The 17,526-nt window shown below is 45.5% G+C and overlaps 1 protein-coding gene across 2 annotated transcripts in view; it reads right to left on the bottom strand.

The window, feature by feature from the left end:
• WDFY4 (WDFY family member 4) overlaps positions 1 to 17,526 on the bottom strand; it is a 253,577-nt gene that overhangs the window by 148,185 nt on the left and 87,866 nt on the right. For both annotated transcript variants that reach the window (XM_005307318.4, XM_042856108.2), the window contains exons 15-21: positions 16,617 to 16,729; positions 15,009 to 15,216; positions 14,599 to 14,675; positions 13,620 to 13,838; positions 9,178 to 9,362; positions 5,582 to 5,813; positions 3,091 to 3,242 (exon numbers count right to left, since the gene is read on the bottom strand). In XM_005307318.4, coding sequence (XP_005307375.2) covers positions 3,091 to 3,242; positions 5,582 to 5,813; positions 9,178 to 9,362; positions 13,620 to 13,838; positions 14,599 to 14,675; positions 15,009 to 15,216; positions 16,617 to 16,729 — 1,186 coding nt within the window. The remainder of the gene's footprint in view (positions 1 to 3,090; positions 3,243 to 5,581; positions 5,814 to 9,177; positions 9,363 to 13,619; positions 13,839 to 14,598; positions 14,676 to 15,008; positions 15,217 to 16,616; positions 16,730 to 17,526) is intronic.

The following is a 17,526-nucleotide window of genomic DNA, read 5'->3' as shown; positions in this document are numbered from 1 at the left end:
ATGTTTGGGATTATTTTAGTATTTTTAGACTACGATAGAACATTTCATGTACAAAGATAAACTGTTGCTCAAAATGGATAACACAAGGGGATTCAAAGTCAGAACTGCTCGTCCAGCCCAAATATCTCCTCCAGCTCTGCCACACATGCCCCTTACTGTTCCTATTGTGGGTACTGCATTGGCAGGGACTCAGAACAGCAATGCAGATAGCCTATAGTACATGCTTCAAACCCCAGGGACAGCTGAGTGAAATGAGGCACCCACTGAAGGAGTGCACTCCCCCTTCCAATGCCAGCCAGGCGCTCACAATCAGACCTGCCTGGGTATGATCAAGGAGGTCCCTGCCCCACTGAAACAGGAAAGGCATCTGAGCAGCAAGGGGAGGACTAGAGGCCATCCAGTTCACAGGGACTAGTCAGACCAGGCTCAGAGACTTTGCTGGAGGATGTCGAGTTGAGGTGTTTGTAAACCTGACTGCTGAGGAGTAAGGGCCTCTCGACCTGTTTTACAAATGTTCCCTCTGTGAGACTTTATTAAAGGGGACATACTCATTTGGATTAGTGGGTTTGGTTTTGTTCCCCTGGCATCCAGGGGCACACTGGCACAGCCCACCCCCTCACACAGCCTTAGGCATGAATAACCCAGCTTCTGTCATTATTTCAAGGCAGGATTTTAACACCACCTGAGCACTGTCAGAGCTCTATCTGTATCTCCCGCTCCAGCTAAAACAAAAACATGGCGAAGATGGAGTTCAGGTCAAGAGTACTTGCCAGTAACTTAAGAGTAAAAAAGCCTTTGGAAATTAGAACTAAGGTACCCAAACATCTATATTGAGCCCAGTGTTGACCCTACTAAGATCCAAAGCCGCTCCCTCTGGATTTAAGAAGCCTGCTGGGAGCAAAATCTGGGAGTGGGAGGAGGAGCCTGGACTAACAGAGAAGGGATGTGCACTCAGGGAAGCTACCTAAGAACCATAGACCTATAGGATGTGGGAGGCTAAGGAGAGCCTGTGGGGTGAGGAGCCCTGTGCACATTGGGCTGAGGATGAGGGAAATCCTGAAGAACTTAGCATATCTGTAGAGCAACAGGAGTCCCCGGGGAGGTTAGTCCACTACTCCCACACTGCTGCCGTGGGCTGCAGCTTCCTCACAATTCACTGCACTCATAGTGGCTCACGGATGTGATGCAGCGCATCCTTCTCCACCATTTCCTGGAGTCTCCACCATTTCCCTTTCCCTTGCCTTTGGAACAAAGAGGTTCTCCTGGTGGAAGACACCACCACATCTAACCCCCTATGCATGCAATGGTTCTGCTCTGTACCCATTTCTGCAGGCACTGATGGTGGTAAAGGGTGTGTACACATGCAGAGTCTGCTGCCATCTGGCTCCCCTGTGTAGGATACTGCAGATAATACCCCACCTGATGCCTGTGGGTGAGGGGCTTGAAGACTGTCACTGAAGAAATACCGTAGTATCTGCATTTCACTACCTCTCATTGGACCCCCCTGGGGGCTAGACTGTGGCTGGATGTTGGGATGGTCAGGTGTCTCAGATGCAGAGGCATGAGCCAATCAAGTGTTTTTTCCTCCTGGCATCACTCCAGAGAAAAGTTAAGGTTGTTAGAGAGCTTTAACTGTGCATCCCTTACTTTGCCATGTCTGCATTTCTTTTAAGAGTAACTTTTATCCTGAACCATGTGAGTTTGTAACACTTCACTTGGGGATAATTACAAAATACCTGTAAAGCTTTTAACCCCTAAGTTAGCGATATACACTCAATTTCAACTCCAGTTTTAACAAAAAAAATTTTTGTCCAGGAATTTTCTTGTTGTTAAAAAATTTAATAAATGAGCACTCAATGAGATACTAAAAGAGAATGCTACCATGTGACAGTTAATGGATCAAAGATTTGTAACAACAGACCTTAAATCATTTAAAAATTACAGTCATATGACGTAACCCCCAGGCCATAAACCAACCACTAATTGACTGAGATCAAGAAAAAAAAAGTCTCCTATGGGCAGGTTATTCCATAATTTTGTTTTATGAAAATTTTGCACCTTCCTCTGACGCATGTGGTTACCGCTGTCCGATATAGGGTACTGGATTAGATGTACCATAGCCTTGATACATTATGGTGATTTTTGTGCTCCCGGTGTTTTTATGATACTAACATTTGGTTTATTGGACAAATGCACAAAGGTGACAACCCCAGTTTGTTGGTTTTTAGATAACATTTTTTAATATTGATCTGCTCTAGGAATTATTTGGGGGGAAGATCTATGGCCTGTTATACACGAGGTCAGATTAGATTATCACAAGATGATCCTTTTTAGCCTTGGAATCTATTAATAGACCTAGATGACTTTTTTTCGGCAAACAGAAATTTTGCCAAAAATGCATTTTTCAGGGCTCCAAAACTACTTGGGGTCCAATTTAGTAAATCGTTTCAGCTGAAAAGAATATGACTTTTCAAAAAAAAAAGGTCAAAATGGGTTTTTTTGCAGTTTTTAAACAAACCATTTCAACCTTTTATTTTGTCGTGCTATTTTTGACTCATAACAACATTTTACTTAGAAAATGTCCTTTTAAAATGTCAACCATGATTTGAAATATTATTTCAAATAGACATTTGAAGCATTTCATTTGACCTGGCCAACTTTTTGTTTGTTTGTTTCTTTTTCGTTTAATCAAGAACAACAGGAAACAATTCCGTTTCCATTTGAAATAAAAGAGGGTTTTTTTATTTTTCGGTTTGACCATCAAACCCAAAAATCAATTGTTCGCTCAGCTCTAGTTGTCAATTACATAGCAGCCTTTGGTGCACATAGTGTTTAAGAAGACAAGTTTCCTCCTGTAATGCAAATTGGTTTGAATCTCCTCCCACTTCCTTCAGTGCAAATCAGGAGTAATTCCGCTGAAATGAATGGATTTATATTAATGTAAATTTGGTGTATATGGGAGGAGACTCAGATCCAGGAATTAAGGGAAAGCACCAGAGCGAGGAAGTTATAACAAAACCAGAGAATTTGCTCCAAGAAAATCTGAATGCAAAGGTGCCTGTCTGAAAGCAAAGGAAGAGAGCCTGTGACCTCTTTGGCGATCAGCCGACCGTCCACTTCGTTGTAGCAGCTCTTTATGTCTTGGATGGTGGTGGTGGATGAGCAAATGGCGTTGATCCCAAATGAAATTCTCTCCTCTGCAATCAAGGCTGTGAGCTGAGGCTCTTTGGAGTCATCATTAGCTAAAACAAGAGAGACTTTTAAACACGTGAGCAATTTCACATTCTCGGCACATAAGACTAAAATAGGTAAGTGGATAAAATGTGAGGGAGAAGGGGGTGTTTAGAAAGGGCTCCGCTTTGATCTAACCAGAACCACAACTGGACCTACATCTTTGCAGGCCAAAGGCTGGCGCTTGCCAGCATGGGCACCAGTAGGAGCTGCACTCAGCTTTCTCCCCTGGAAACTGCTCTTTGTAGATCTTACCACCAGCATCTCCATGAACCCAAGAGCTGAGAGCACGACACACAGTGCAGGTTTCATTAAGGAGGTATCTGTCGCTATATAATTATTCTCATAGGATAAACCCTTGCTTCTCCACATGGTCCAAGTAAAGAGGCTGGGCAGTGGAACCACTCCATGAAGGACTTTCCACATCCACCTGCTGAGAGCTGGGGAATGGTTTACCCCATAGCAATTATACCCTGTTCTCCAAGTAATTCCCAAGCCCTGTGCTGGGAAACTGAGTCAGGTCACTGGGTTCCCAGATCTGATTACACCTCACTTGTTGCACAACTGTCTCCCCCCTCTTGGAGAGAGGAGGTGGTGCATCATGGCAGTCACGTGGCCATGGAGAATCATGGGAAATGAAGTCTGGCTGGGGATCCCAGTCTATAGAGGAGAATGGGAGCACGAGACTCCCAAACAACAACTCCCATAAGGCACTGCTGCAGAATCAAAATATTTTGGCTTTTGGCTGAAATATTTTGATTTTCAGGCATTCAATTTTTTGACAAAAAAAAAATCCAAGTTTTCCCTAGAAAGCAGACATTTTACATGGAAAACATTTTGTTGTAAAAAACCAGTTTTGATGAAAAATTTCACCCCGCCTGTACCCTTTGCTTTAGGCTGCAGCTTCAGCAGATGGGTTTGTTCCACTCTTTTAAAGTGGGAGAAGACATCCCCAGCCCACTAACTTCCTAATGCAGAGGTGGATACACTCAGCAGTTGAACAAGCAGCAATCAATAACTAAAATGTACTGGAGATGCTCTGTCTGCCTGTTTAATAATTGAAGCTAACAGTATACTTTAGTTAAAAAGCTTCTTCATTAAATTGAATGCAACTTCATGCTCCCTGCCTCCCGCTCTCTCCCCCACTGTGTTGCACCACTCTCCTCTGAGGGCCTGTGCAGCTAAGGAGATTGCTGTTTCCTTTTCTGCTATGTTTTTGTCTAGCACTGCACATCCCAGTTACAAAGGTTCTTCCTTAATATCTGCCTCACCCAAACTAGAGTCTCCATAAATAACAAAATGCCCAAAGAAAATGAAGAGAGTTAGTCCTGTAGTCAAGTCACTGAGCTGGAACTCAGGAGTTAGAGCTCTGGTCTGGGCTGGGGGAGATCGGCATTCAATTCCGGCTCCACCACAAAAATCCCGTGTAAACCTGGGCAAGTCACTTAGGCCTGGTCTGCTCTTGCAGCAGTGTGTAAGGTACACGCCCCAGTGAAAAGCAGGCTGCTTCCACACTATAGCATATAGCTCCATGGAGCAGTGAAAGGCTCCAGCAGCGGGGGGAGGGGCAGTGAAAGGCTCTGGCAACAGGGGGGCAGCAGGACTCTATACTGTTAAAAACAGCCATGTAAATGAGGGAGGCACGGCTGGGGCGTGTAGAGAGTCATGTAGGGTATACATGGTGTCTGGTGTCTTTGTACTCTTCTCGCCTAAGCAGTGCCTCACCATCTATGCTGCGATTTATACCCATGTTAGGGGACGTGTAGTGTCTGTACTTAACATGCCGCTGACAGTGTAGACATAGCTTTAGTCTCTCTCGGCTTCAGTTCCCATGGATCACATGAGGATAGAAGCACTGACCTACCCAGCGGGTGTGGGGGGAGGGGTTCTGAGGAGAAATACACTGACAATTGTGAAGCGCCCAGATACTATGGTGATGGGGGCCATAGAAGCATGACAGATCGATCAATCTTAATTAATTCTTGACTCTGTCACAGATGCCCTGGGCGAGTCACTTAAAGCCAGATTTTGAAAGGTATTTAGGTGTCTGAAGATGCAGATAGGAATTCCGACACTTTTGAAAACCCCACTAGGTGCCTAACTCCTAGCGGAGGCCTAGCTCTGTGCCTCAGTTTGCCCTGTAAAATGGGGATAATTATACTTCATTCCTCTCACTCTTGTCTGTCCTGTCTATTTAGATCGTAAGGCCTTTCTACATGTACACCCAGTGTCCAGCACAATGGGGACCCATCTTGTTGGAGGCCTCTAGGCACACCGGGAATGTTAATAATGGATGATAATAATAAACCATGGCAGATGCCCGGTGTGGAACGTCCGAGTCCCCGCGTACCTGGAAGCTGCACTGCCTGGAAGTTACTGAAGTACCAGGGCCCAAGCTTGTGAATCACCTCCACAGTTTCCCCAGAGATCGACTCTTCAAACAAGTATGTCGGGCCCAGGCGCCAAGCCAAGGAGGACTTCTGTTTCCAAATGCGGGGGGTAGCTATGTAGCCATAGATGTCAACGAAGGATGACGGTTCCATGGAAATACTGCTCCCGGGTAAGGGCTGTATGTACTGCATCTGCACCAGAGAAAGAATTCGCTTGTGTATCTGCGGAGCTGTAGGGCCTCTGCCCAGCAAGATACTGTCTGTCCTCATCCCCACTGAAGTCAAGGGGAGTCACAGTTGCTCTGCATGTGATGTCACAGGATCAGGTCCTTAGTTGGTGAAAATCCCAGTTACATAAGGACTGACATTAACACAAGGGATCACGCTGTTTCGCTCAGAGATCATGTAACTACATCAGACTAAATCCGTTCCTGGTGCAATCACACTGACTTGAGCTGTTTCCACTAGGGATCAATTTGGCCCATTCTTTTCAACACTTAAACTAGGCTTTTGTAACCTGGTCACCTGATACATTTGGTCTCTCCTTCCTGGAACAAGATAACAAGTAGACCCCCAGCGGGATCAATAGTCTCCGAAGTGTGCTCTGTGTGCTATCAGTGACCTACAGAGCACTTGCCAGTGATCTGTGAAGACCTTCTGATTCCCATGGGGCTGCTAAATCACCTCTTTGTTCTCAGCAAAATCTACATTAAATACTTCCCTGATGCTTCATTTCCATGTCAGCAATTACTATAGTTGTAACAGGGATGTTCAATCATGAGTTTTGGGTTCCTAACTCCTTAAGCAACTTTGGAAATCCTGGTGTTTTCCTCCAAGAATCAGCTATCACTTTACATGACTATTTAAAGCCCCAATCCTGCAACTTCTTCCATTTGGGCAGACCCCTGCACCTGCACCCCATCAACTTCAATAGGGCTATTTGCCAGGGGTAGATCAAGTTACAGGACCAGGGCCTATCATTTAATAACTAGTCAATTTTCAGCAATCTAGTCAACATTGCAGCTGGGCTCTGAGGAAGGCTAGTCAACCCCAACGCAGCAAAAAAGTTAAGATGCCTTTTTGGACTCTGAGGAGCAACTCTATTGTGCTCCTCTAGATTGTAAAATCTAGACTAAGATCTAGATCATCTAAAATGTAAAATCTCCTGGGCAGGGATTATGTACTACTCTGTATGCGTACAGCACCTAGCACAGCAGGGCCCTGTTCTTGGTTAGTCCCTCCCCAGGCTCTACTATAACTAACAACTTAAATAATAATTATTTTTAGAGCTGAGATTTTCAAAAGCATCGTAGTGATTTATACTTCTAAATCACTTTCAAAAGTACCATCGGGACTTGCACTGCTCAAGGTGTCTTTCTTAAAGAACACCCATCCAGTTCATTTCAAATGTAGTAGAAAAATCCTCTGCCTTGATCCCAGACTTAAACTTCCTTGAGGCCAATGTTCTTTTTTTGGGGGGGTAGATTTTAGAGAAGGATCCAGAATCAGGTTTGTAATGGAAACTGTGTAGCAACCATAACTATAGAGAGGCTACCGCACGTCCAGAATGACCTAGGAGACAAGCTTCAACAATAGGAGCCTAAAGGCTGGGTACCTACATCTACACCAGGCACCTAAACAAGCCATTTTCCCCAAAGTGCAGATCACTCAGCAGCTCCAGTTTACTTCAATGGGAGATCAGCATTTTGGAAAATCTGGCCACTTAAGTGCTGAAATATGGACGTAGGCACCTGCCTATATTTGAAAAATGTTCAGTTGTAATCGCAAATAGTTTTCAGAGCTTAATGCAGCCTCTATTAGGGTCGGGATAGGACCTTTATGGGGCCACATCATTCCAAATCTGCTACTGCAGGATCCTTATCCTTTCCTCTGAAGCATTTGATGCTAGGTACAGTAGGAGACTGGATCAGATTGCTCTCAGGTCTGATCCTGTCTGCAATTCCCATGACACTAAAATCCTGGCCCTAGATATTAATGATCTCTGTGTAATTTTTATTTGTTGCCTGATTTCCTCTTCACTTTCCATATCACGAAAAAAGCATCACCTCATTTCCTCAAGACACGGAATCTGGGCTCATCTCTTATTTACTAAAGCCTTGTTTTATTTTTATTTTGACTTATGATAAACACATTTGCTGTGAATCCTTTAATCCACTGTGATGCTCAAGCCTGGTTTTATCCATGACTTCCAGTCTCATTTAAAAGAAGGCAAATTAAATTAAGTTTTCATTCTCAGAATGGATATAGGTCCCACAAGATGCTGTGGAGACATAATTTTTCTCAAGTATGGGAAAGAGAATATTGGGAATGAAACAGATTGCTTTTACAGGGAAAGTATAACACACAAGCGAGCTTTGCATACATCAGAATAGAGGAGTCAGAGGGAAGAGACCAAGGTTGCTATAAATGAATGACAGTGGAGAGGGGAAGGGATCTAGGGACTGCCTAGAATTGGACGACAGTTTCAGTATGGCCAACCACAAGTGTTTAAAAAGAATCACAAGCAAGTCTTCAACTATCCTGAGATTGACTTAAAATTTTTGAGATTTAAAATAAAATAAAATAAAATAAAATAAATAAAAAATAAAATAAATTAATAAATTGGTGGTTCTTTTTATTTGCCTTCTTGTTTCTGAGCCTTCAGGGTGCACTGAGTTCAAGCTTTTCCCCACACCCAAAAGGTGAAGAAACTATTTTTTGTAATGAAAGTTGAGACTCTTGTGAAATGACATGACTCCAGGAGCTGGGGCTTTATTAAAAAACAACTAAATTTTGCAAGACTTGCAAAAAAAAATCACGTTTTGCAATCCTCTTTCCCCCCATTTTGAGCCATCTTTCTTATTTCATATTAACCCATGTGAACATAGCTCTTGGAAACAGACTGAGTCTATTATTTGAGGAGAAGATCTAGTTCACAGACTGTTTGACACTAGAGCTGGGAGCAGATTGGCTAGTATGCAGGGAATGACCACCTGTGGGATGTGAAATTCAGAGTGTTCCATTGGATGCAGCAGGCAGGGCAGGGAAGCAGTGGGACACACCAAACCCATAGATGTCTGAGATGTAGGGGGAAATCCCATCAGTCTTAGCATTATTGTGGAAGGCTGGGCAGTCACACAGAGGATCAGTGTCTCTGCACTGCTCCCCAGGCCTCTGCAATCCCAACATTGAAGCATCCGAAATGACTATTCCCTGTTGAAAATACAGGCCTAAAGCCTTTGAATCCCCAACTTGAGATGCCTCAAAAGGGTCCTGAATTTCAAAGGGCAGGTTCTCAGCATTCCTAAGAATGGCCCTTTTAAGGTGTCTCAGGTTGGGCCCCCATAATCATTGGTCACTTTTGAAAATCTGAGCCTCAATCTCTAAGGATTCGTGTGATTTCCGGTGCCAGCCTGAGCATCACGTGCTCCAACGCACACGGACAGCATTGCTCTTTGAGGTCTCCTAGCTGTGGGATTAACAAGACAGGAAGAAACTGACCCAAGAAATGCAAATGACCAGCTGCCAAGCACGGTTTTATCAAGAGAGCCTTTACCTTAGCGGAGCCAAGTATCTGTCCGTTGATATACGCCGAAACAATGCAGTTCCTTTTCGTTTCCTTAGCAACCGTCACTGTGAGGTGATGCCACTGCCCCGTGGCTAGTTGTTGGGTGCAGCTGAACTCAATCTGAGTTGGGGCTGAGGAGTGATTTGGGACCTCCACTTCAGGTTCCATGATGTCTGCACAGGAAAAACAAGCACTTAAGCGGCAGGCAAACAGAGCAGAGGCTGTCTTTTACTGTGTGTTTTCACAAAGCCCGGCAAAATACAGCCTCAATCCTGATGGGGACCTCTGGGCAGTATTGCAATGCAACTAATATTAACATACTGACTGGGAAACTGAGGCACTAAGAGGTGAAGTGACTTGCCCAAGATCACAGAGTCAGTCAATGGCAGAGCCAGGGGTAGGACTGCGGAGCTCCTGGAAAGCAGTGATGGGAGGGAGCAATAAAAATGCCCTAAACTGCTGGAGTCCTTTTATTAGGACTTAAGGTTTCCCTAAGCCTCGAGATTCACATGTATCAGAGGGGTAACCGTGTTTTTCTTGATCTGTAAAAAGCAACAAAGAGTCCTGTGGCACCTTAAAGACTAACAGAAGTATTGGAGCATAAGCTTTCATGGGTGAATACCCACTGCGTCTGACGAAGTGGGTATTCACCCACGAGATTCACATGGTGTGTGCTGGAGCTGCGCTCCCAAATACCGCCAGCTCTCAAGAATGATGGTTTTTTTTCAACATCCTGGGTGCTGTAAAATGAAACCAATTCTAAACAAGACAAATCCTCAAGTCCTCATTGATTGAGCTTCTATGAAAAGGATCTCTTAGAGGCTGGACATGTTCAGATCCTTTGTATGTGGTGACTGCATTACGGAGACAGGTAAGCTGGTGTTTTCAAAGGTGCCTAAGGGTGTTGGGCACGCAGCTCAATGGGAATCAGGCACCTAACTCCATTAGACTTCTTTGAAAATCCCAGCTGCACAGTACACCCCACTTTCAGTCCCAGCCCCCTTCTCCCATGGATTAATCAGGATCACGTTTGAATTACCAAGCACAGCTCTGATCACTGGATAAGAAGAAATGGATAAGTGAAAAACTCAGAATAGCCATTCAAAAATCAGGGAAGCCAACTAGCTGTTTGCTTTGGAAGCCAGGAGATCAGGGGGTGTTCACTGCCATCTCAGTCCCCTCTATGCTCCAAATCTGCGCACGTCCCTCATGTCATTATCAGTGAGAATAATAACAGGCATTAATTTATAAGCTGCACTATTCCCAAAGACTTCTGGGAACCTGGCACAATTTAGCACATTAATTTAGCATCGTCTCCTCGAACAGCAGAACATTAATGGCAAAAGGGTGGTCATTTTACATACCTAAGAAACCATCCTTGTTGGAGAAGACTCCCCTTCTTGTGGGGAAGATACACATTAGATGTTCGTGCAGGTGCCAGGGTACAGCAACAAGGGGATCTTTATTATCTAATACTGTGACTAGGGCAGACATAGTAATAATACTAGCTCTTACACAGCCACACAGTAACATACATATACGACTGGACTACAGAATTTCTGTTCTTTAGAAGTAACCTAGAATGACGTATCACTCTAGGTATTTCTCAACAACTGGGACTTCGTAGTCCAGTCACAGTAATACAGCAACATACGAGCAACTCCATAACACCTTCTACCAAACACTGAAGGGAACTTACGTCATATTCCAATACGTTTCAATGCATTGCCCCACAGCCTGACATAACCACTTCTGTAGGGGCTCAACATGTACTTATAAGCCATTAATAACTCTTACTAAGACTAGAGGTGGGTGAAATGTTTTGGCTAAATAGTAAATGTACCAGAAATAAAGTTTTGGGGCGAACAAACTCATTTGTGAATAAAGGTTGAATTTGATGAATAGTTTCGGACAAATACGAATGAGAATAATTTTTCTGAAAAACACCTAAACGGTTTTCTTTGTCATTTTCTAAATGAATCCGTTAGACACTTCATTTTGAAAATGTTGCTTCAAATAGATGTTCAAAATGTTTCATTCAACCTGGACAAAATTTTCAGTTTTTCATTATGTCGAGAAAAAAAACCAACAACAAAATCCATTTTGTTTCAAAATGAACTGATTTTTTTTTCTGTTCGGTGGCCAAACTGAAAAAAAAAATTATCTGCTCAGTTTTAAGTAAGACAAATCAAATGATTGCTTAAATACAGCCAGATGGCCTCTGTTTCTGATGTCAGGTTTGCAGATCCCACCTGGGATAACACAATGCTATTCACACACTGTATAATGGAAGTAGGAGATGGGATCTTTCACACATGTTCAGTGATTCTCTTGAGGGTTGGGGAAAGGAATCAGAAATGTAATTAAAAAGAAGAATAAAAGAGCACTCAATGCACAATGTATCTGTTTAATTTGCAATGAAATCTGCATCAATTTCACTCCACTTTCATTCCAAGCAGTACAAAATTCTGCTAATTGCAATAAACTATACTGTCCTAAGTAGAGCACTGAAAATCAGGTGCAAAAAATAGAAGTGGAGTAATAAATAGAACCGATATTAATTCTTGGGTGAGTTCCAGACCCTTTCTACTACTCTTGCCAATTAGAGCTGACCAGATAAGAATTCCACTGGTGGGGGAACTCCCAGCTGGTACAGATCTCGTGTGCCTGGCCACTGAGCCAGCCCCAATCTAATCCCGGTAGAGGGGTTGGGAAAGGAGAATGCCAGAATACATATGATTGGTTGTTGTCTGGGATATAACAGAGCAGCCTGGGGGCTGTTCTAACCCACACTGACACTGGCACAGATCCACCCTGAGAAGCAGGGAGATGTAGCAGCTCCTTGTCTTTGCTGCAAGAAGCACACATTCAGCAGGACGGAGAATCTAGACCACCACCTCTGCCCTGCTAGGATCCAGGATCACACTGACTCACACCAGATGATGCATTTTGGTGTTTGCTTCACGAGCTGCTGACAGTGTTGTGCAGCAATGACCTCCAAATACCGTGGGACTCTCTGAAGCAAATTGTTTTGTACCACTCTACAGAGGTCCGGCCTGAGGATATGGGGGAGGGTCAGTGAGATGATTCTTTCGGACATGCCTCAAGCTTACTTGGCTCACATTACATATCCCAGCCAGCAGCACTGCCCAAGGGATCAGATGCACTCTGGCCATGGCCCTCTCCCACCCCCTAAAACTGGACTGGTGCTGGCACAGTGGCCAGACACACCGGCAGCTCCCCCGCCCCAGGGAATTCTCACTTGGCCACCTAGTGCTGTTGATTGTATGTGGAAGGAACACAGGGCTAGGTTCAAAAAGCATTTCGGCACCTACGTTTTAGGTTCCACTGCAATTCACAAAACTCCTGTTGAACTTTGTGCCCATTTCTGCCTCTGGCCTATGTGCTGCTTCCTCCTTCTAGGCTCCTAGGCACGCATCTCCTGCCTAAGCCCCAGAGCGATTCCCAAAGCAGGGGAAAACAGGCATTCAGCTGCCTAACCCATGTGCGGGGTCCAGGCTGGTGGGCATGCTCAGAGGTCACCTCCCAGATCGGGGAGGGGAGGAGGACCTCCCTTGTAACTTGTATCCACAATGGAACAGCTTCAGTGGGAGAGACTGAGAGACCCCACATCACAATATCCCATGGCACAGTGGTGAGGACAGATCCCTGTGCAAATCCTTTCTCCTCATTGGGGGGGTGGGGGACTTGAATGAGGGGAATCCCACATCCCAGGTGAGTACCCCAACCATAACCATAAAAGTGATGAGGGAGGTCGACCTCCCTCACCCACCGCAGCGCTCCCCCACCCCCAGCTTCCTTTACAGAACTCCTGAAATGCCTACTCCAAAGAAGGTTCCTGCATTGTGGATCACAAGCAGAGCTAGCTGCCACCCTGCAGCGCAGATGTAGGCTCCTATCCCCACAGGCTCACCTTTCGTTGGCCTCTCCCATTGGCTGGCTTAGGCAAGGAGCTGCCTAGTGCACTGGGTTTTGTGAATCGCTGTCTAAGTGGGCTGTCTCTCCCCATTTATTGTCTAGAGAGCAGAGGTGCCTCACTCAGGCTTTGCAGGATTTTCTAGGCGCCAAAAAGTTAAGCCTTGTGACACCCAGCATCATAATGCCCAAGTCTCTTTGTGAATATAGGCGTCAGATGCTGCAGTGATCGGTGGCAGTATGGCATTCAGAGATAAATAGATACAGATAAGAGGGGGAAGGGATCTTTTGTCCCCCACCCTTCCACTCCTTGTCCCTTTCAACCCCAGTGATTAGTTGATAGCTGTTTCTGTTTCCCAAGGCTCTTTCCAGGGCAGAGGTCTAGAATTCCTTTTTAAAAGGAAAGTGGAGATTACCCTTTAAATCTCTAGTCCTCTCGAATGACTGAGGCCCTGGCCTTGCAGTGCCCAGCGGCTGGCTGTGGAAAGCCTTACCCAGTGGCTGGAACTCCACTTCCTCTGTAGAGATGACCAAGGAGTGGTCTGTGGGGGAGAAGCTGACAGCAAAGCAGACAAACTCCTGCTCCATCCTCGACATGTGCCGCACCACGGTGAGGAAGCGCAAGGGGTGGGCATCGCGGGTAGAGCAGAACCTGCTGACCAGGAACCAGGAGGAAACAGTCAGGCCGCCCGAGGGTGGGAACAGTCTGGCACCTACGGGTAGGAAACGAAATGAGTGTGAGGAAGCAGGCTCCCCTGCTCGGTCCCTGACAACAGGGCTCTGTCCCTTTCACCTGAGGATCTCAGAGTGCTTTTCAAATATTAATCTAGTACCCTGTGAGGCACAGAGCAGTCAAATGACTTCTCCGAAGTCCCCCAGCATGTAAGTGGAAGCAGCAACTGTGGAATCCAGGAGCTTTAATTCCAAGTCCCCCCGCGCCCCACTAGACAGCACTGCCTCTCTTATTATGGTGCCAGACAGGATGTGTGTGGCCCAGGATTATCTGATGAGAAATGGGGTTACCAGGCCACTCACTGAGGAGAGAGACACTTAGAGATGTGCTTCCTGTGGGGGAGTCCAGATCTGGAATTGGAACCGAGCTTCCCCAGAGTTTAGAGAATCCTAGAGGTCAGTCTAGTTTTAAATGTTTCAAGTGATGCACCTTCTGTCCCTTCCTCTAGGGGATTATCCCACAGTCTAATGGATCTCACCTGTTAGGGTGTTTTCCTGGTATCTGCCTTGCCTTAAAGTCACCCCTTTACTCCTAACAGTCAGAGCAGATGTTGCAGCATGGCCTGACGCAAAGAGAGGCCTGAGCTCTATACCTCAGAGCTGGATCTGAGGCAAAAGTCGGGAGGGTGTTGAAGCAGTGGTCTTGTATGCGACCATCTCTGGATACCGCAGGATGCCTGAGAGCAGGAGGGCTATGCTCATCTTTCTCAGAAGGCTCCATGTGAACCAGCAGGTACCTACCCATTCCGATCCCTCCTGAGATGGAGTGTTCCACATTGGGGCCCATCACAGTGGAGAGTGTGGGGAGGAACAAACAGCTGCAAAACAAAGAAAGCAGAAATTCAAGCCTGTCTCGGCGAGCCATTAAGGACCTGGCTCTGTGCTCCTTCTACACGCCAACCTCCCACTGACTACAATCCTGCAGCCTTGGCCCCTCAGTGGGTCTAGGCTGATGATGAGGGTAAGAGCATGGCATACTCTCTTTGCCATCACTAGGAGGCTGTGGGCAGACTGTGTGAGTTGCTAGCTCTGCTGCACGGAGGGGAATTATGGGAGCAGAAGGATCTGCTATGACTCTCTTGTTTGGTCCAAAATAAGAGATCGGAGGCTCTGTAAAGTGATAAAAAGAGCAGCATGAATTGCAGCAATACCCGTATCCCTCAGGAGACATGTCGAACTCCACGAAGGACGGGGCCAAGGAAGTGTTGTGTGGCTGGAAGTTCCGCGGCGACGTCATGGAGATGAGACTCATAGATGTCTGGAGAGCTATTGCAGAGTCCCTGGACACCCATAGGGAACTGGTGGTCCGCGTGGCTAGTTGAGGAACCACAGGATTGTCCGGCATGGCTGCTCCTGAATCTAGGACAATAATGGCCATCATTAGCAATGCACAGCAGTGTCACTGCTTCCATTCTGTAGCATGCTTCTTTCCTATTTCATTGATTGCCGCTACAAAGCATGTATCTTATTAGTCACGGCTTCTCCCTCCTTGCTCAATTAGTCCTCCGTGGGCTGCAGAAACCTTTCCAGTGCTGGGGGGGGGGGGGGGGGGGGGAGGAAATAGGAATGGAGCTGGGGGACTGACGCATTTTTCAGTCAATCGGCAATTTCGAAAAATCAGAAAAAAAAACATTCTTTCACATTGAACGGAAAATGAAATTTTTAAAACTTTGCAGCAAATCGTAAAAAAAGCCAAAACAAGTTTCCTTTCAGATCAGACGAAATTTTTTGTTTGGACAAAACTGACACTTTTGGTTTCAGTGTCAATGTTTCTTGAACATTTTTGAACTTTAAAATAAAATTAAAGGAAATTTTGAAAAGAAACTTTGGTTCAAACCGAAAAAAGCAAAACATTACCATTGGGGGAGTGGGAAGCTGGTAGTGGTGGGGTTGGGTTTTTTTTGGTTTTATACAAACGGTTTGGTGCACAAATTCACAAAGTATTTCAGTGTCACCAAACCTGCATTTTTCAGTGAAAAACTTTTCAGACAAAAAAGCATCCTCCAATTGTAGGTGAGGCCCACGGGAAGAGCTCGGAGCAGCAGCTCTTCTTCCCCCACATAGCTCCTCAGGTAGGAGTGCACTTCCCTGCCCTCTCCCACCCTCGGGGAAGGTGCCTAACCCTGCTGGCTCCTTTCCCCACCTCCATCATTCAATAGCTAAAGGGCTAAACCCAATGGGCAGGTGAGAGCTGAGTTTGTGCCTGCGCAGGACTTGTGGGGCTGGTTCTCCACCACCCTGCCCCTTATGGGGTTACTGACGCATGTGCAAAACATGAGTGTGGGGTGGAAATACTATCATTATGGTCTTGCTCCGGTGAGGAGTGCTGGGCGAGTGCTGCCCGAAGTGAATAGTGCTCTGTATAGATGCACTCCCTCTAGACCCACAGGAGAGGGCAGGTATGCCAATGCCCCAGCCCGTAGGCCACACACATTTGGGGAGCGCTGCTGGATGTGCTAGTGCAAACCCCGAGTCAGTGTTTGGTAGGCATCCCACTCTGTGTGAGGATTTGAGTCTATCACAGCCTCAGGGATAGAGTCTACCATGAGCTCAAGCTATCAGACCTCGTGCTTTGACTTCTGAATGCTCTTGGCTCAGCTCCTGCTGTTGATCAACATACCAGTTTGTGACAGTGGCCTGCTCTAGAGACTAGATCTGTGCTGTGCCTGGCTTCTCAGCAAGTAGGTCTGGCAGCAGCTTTCCCTCCCCGGCACATGCACCCGGAATACTAACGCCATTCTCCACGCTGCTGCTCTCACCTTCACTGCAAGCTGCTTTACACAAACTAGTCTCTTGACACAATGTAGTCTTAGCTGGGTTTCTGCACGTCCCAGTCACGATTGGCGGAGGGGTCCCAAGCCAGAGGAACTGCCTGAGAACACAAACACCTTTGTATAGGATATATGGGAGCACTGGCATCAATGCATTCACAGCAAAGCCCTGAGGTTACTGCCTTCTAGCTAGTGAAGCCACCTTTACTTTGAAAGGCAGAGTGGGACAAAAAAATCACACTCTAAAGCTTTTCCCCCACAAAATAATGGCTTTTTGACGGAATCAAAATTTTCCACAGATTTTCCAAATTAAAGAAAAAATTGTTTGTTTCATCTTCTTTTATCCCTCACTTTCTAACTTGTTTTCTATTGGGGCGGGGGGCGAGGAGGAAGGCCACATTTGAAACAAAACAAAAATCTTCGTATTCATTGTTTTCATCAATTTCTTTTTTCAAAAATTCCTGGAAAAGTTTCAAATGGATTTTCTCTTATTTTTTGGTTGGTAGAAAGAAAGAAAGAAAGAAAGAAAGAAAGAAAGAAAGAAAGAAAGAAAGCTGTTTTACCAGCTCTACAGAAAAGCCTGTGTGTACACTGGCCTGGGCATGAATTTAAATCAGTTACACCACCACACCATATCTGAAATGCAAAGGATAATCAAGAGGCCACTGATTTCATAAGGATCTTGGGAGCCATCGGAAACTCTTAAAGGAAGACTTTCCTAAAATCAGGTGTCTCCCAAGATCATTATAAAATCAGTGGCCTCTTTATTATCCTCTGCATTTCAGATATGATGTGATGGAATTACTGATTTCAACATCCCTAATATTAGCACCACAAAGCTGGTTATATCTTCCCCAGTATTTTTCTCTCTCCCAGATCTTTGCTTTGTCTGGTGCTG

This window comes from Chrysemys picta, chromosome 7, assembly GCF_011386835.1.
Source record: "Chrysemys picta bellii isolate R12L10 chromosome 7, ASM1138683v2, whole genome shotgun sequence".
In the NCBI taxonomy this organism is placed as follows: Eukaryota; Metazoa; Chordata; order Testudines; family Emydidae; genus Chrysemys; species Chrysemys picta.
The sequence above is the reverse complement of the archived record's forward strand: the minus strand, read 5'-3'. Positions and strand labels throughout refer to the sequence as shown.